The sequence below is a fragment of the Arachis hypogaea genome, chromosome 16 (genome assembly GCF_003086295.3).
Source record: "Arachis hypogaea cultivar Tifrunner chromosome 16, arahy.Tifrunner.gnm2.J5K5, whole genome shotgun sequence".
Taxonomy (NCBI): domain Eukaryota; kingdom Viridiplantae; phylum Streptophyta; class Magnoliopsida; order Fabales; family Fabaceae; genus Arachis; species Arachis hypogaea.
The window spans coordinates 19,887,785-19,889,915 of NC_092051.1; the positions used below are offsets into that span (position 1 = coordinate 19,887,785).

Here is a 2,131-nt window from a genome sequence, read left to right on the forward strand (position 1 = left end):
TCCTTCTTCTTTCTTGAAGAGGACTCTCCTCCCTTTGGTGCCATGTATAACAGTTAAAGAACAAGCAGCGCGACCACACCAAACTTAACAATTTTACTCGTCCTCGAGCAAAGAAAATCAGAAAATAGAGGATGGAGAAATAGAAAGGGGGTGGCAATAGGTGCAAGAAAAGGTAATTTTTGGGTGGAGAGGGAGGGTGGTGAAATAGAAAAAGAAAAGTAAAAAGGGGTTACTAATGAAAAAGAAAGAAAAGATAAATAAAAGGGTAGTGAGAAGTGGGGATGGAGTGGATTAAAATTTATTTATATAGAGAAGAGGGGGAGGAGGGAGTTACATTATGGGGGAAGGGAATTGAATGGGAATGAAAAAAAATTGGGGAAGGGGTTAGTGGCGTAATGGTTGGGGGGTGAGATTTGGGGAAGAGTGGTGAATGGGGAATGTAATTGGGGAAGGGGTAATGGTTGGGGGTGGGGTGGTGAATTCAAAATTCCAAAACTTTACAAATTTCAAAATTTGAATCCCGTACGAAGGGGTCTTCGAGGCGCTCTCGGCGCTAAACACCAAGTCCCGGCGTTTAGTGCCACCCCCGCTTCTTTTTTTTTGCGCTAAACGCCTAGGTAGTAGCGTTTAGTGCCACCAACATAGTGGTTCAATCACCAAATGGAACATCCTTGGTGCTAAACGCCAGATAGCAACGTTAGCGCCACTAAGACAGTGGCACCTCCTCAAATTACGTGCTGCTCGGTGCTAAACGCTAGGTCTCGACATTTAGTGCCACCAGGACAATGGCTCCCCCTCAAATTACATGTATATCAGTGCTAAACACTAGGTCTCAGCATTTAGCTCCACCATCACAGTGAATCTGCCTCAAAATACATGCCTCCTAGCGCCAAATGCCAGGTCGTAGTGTTTAGCGCCGAGGCAGCCGAATAAAAACTCCTCCAGAGTGTCTTGAACTCCCTTCTAATTGCACCTGTTCCTGTTATCAACATCTTGCATGACCAAAACACACGTAAAAAGAAGGAAAATTCTCAATAACTAGAATGAAGTAAATAAAACTAAAATGAATGTAAAATCAAAGGATACTAAAGATTGGGTTGCCTCCCAACAAGCGCTTCTTTAATGTCACTAGCTTGACAGTCAGCTCTGCTAAGTCAGCAGATGAGCGGACCTCTAGCGATCAACTTCACTTCCAAGATAGTGTTTTAGCCTCTGGCCATTGACAGTTAACCTCCTGTCAGAGTTTTCTTCTTGGAGTTCCACATGATCATAAGAAGATACTCTAGTTACCACAAATGGTCCTAACCACCAGGATTTCACCTTTCCAGGAAAGTTATTGAGCTTTGAATTAAACAGTAAGACTTTCTGGCCTGGCTCAAATGTTCTGGTGGCTATCCTTTTATCATGCTGCACCTTTGTCTTCTCCTTATAGAGTTTGGCATTTTTATATGTTGAGTTTCTAAATTCATCAAGCTCATTGAGTTGGAGGAGCCGCGTCTCTCCTGCAACTTTGGCATCAAAGTTCAGGAACTTTGTTGCCCAGTAAGCTCTGTTTTCCAACTCCATTGGAAAGTGACAGGATTTGCCATAGACTAACTGATATGGAAACATGCCAAAAGGAGTCTTGAAAGCCATCTGGTATGCCCAGAGAGTATCATCAAGCTTCCTAGCCCAGTCCTTCCTTGAAGCACTAATGGTCTTCTCCAGAATTCTCTTGAGTTCTCTATTAGAGACCTCAACCTGTCCACTTATCTGAGGATAATAGGGGGTAGCTACCTTATGACGGACTCCATATTTCTGAAGAAGAGAGTCCAGCTGTTTGTTGTATAAGTGGCTGCCCCCATCCTTGATTAGTGTCCTTGGGACACCAAAACGGTGGAAGATATATCTCTGAAGAAAGCTCATCACCACCATGGCATCATTAGTGGGCAAAGCCACGACTTCCACCCACTTGGACACATAATCTACTGCCACTAAAATGTAATTGTTGAATTTGAGGGAGGGAAAGGTCCCATGAAATTAATACCCCACACATCAAACAACTCAATCTCTAATATTCTCTACTGTGGCATCTCATTATGGTTGGGAATATTTCCAACTCTCTGGCACTTGTCACAATTCTTTACAAAAT

At 43.2% G+C, this 2,131-nt stretch overlaps 1 protein-coding gene across 1 annotated transcript; it reads right to left on the minus strand.

Moving 5' to 3' along the window:
* Positions 1 to 1,173: 1,173 nt before the first annotated feature.
* Positions 1,174 to 1,914, minus strand: LOC140180033 (uncharacterized). The gene has a single exon (XM_072220415.1). The coding sequence runs from the start codon at positions 1,912 to 1,914 to the stop codon at positions 1,174 to 1,176; it is 741 nt and encodes a 246-aa protein (XP_072076516.1).
* Positions 1,915 to 2,131: the final 217 nt, after the last annotated feature.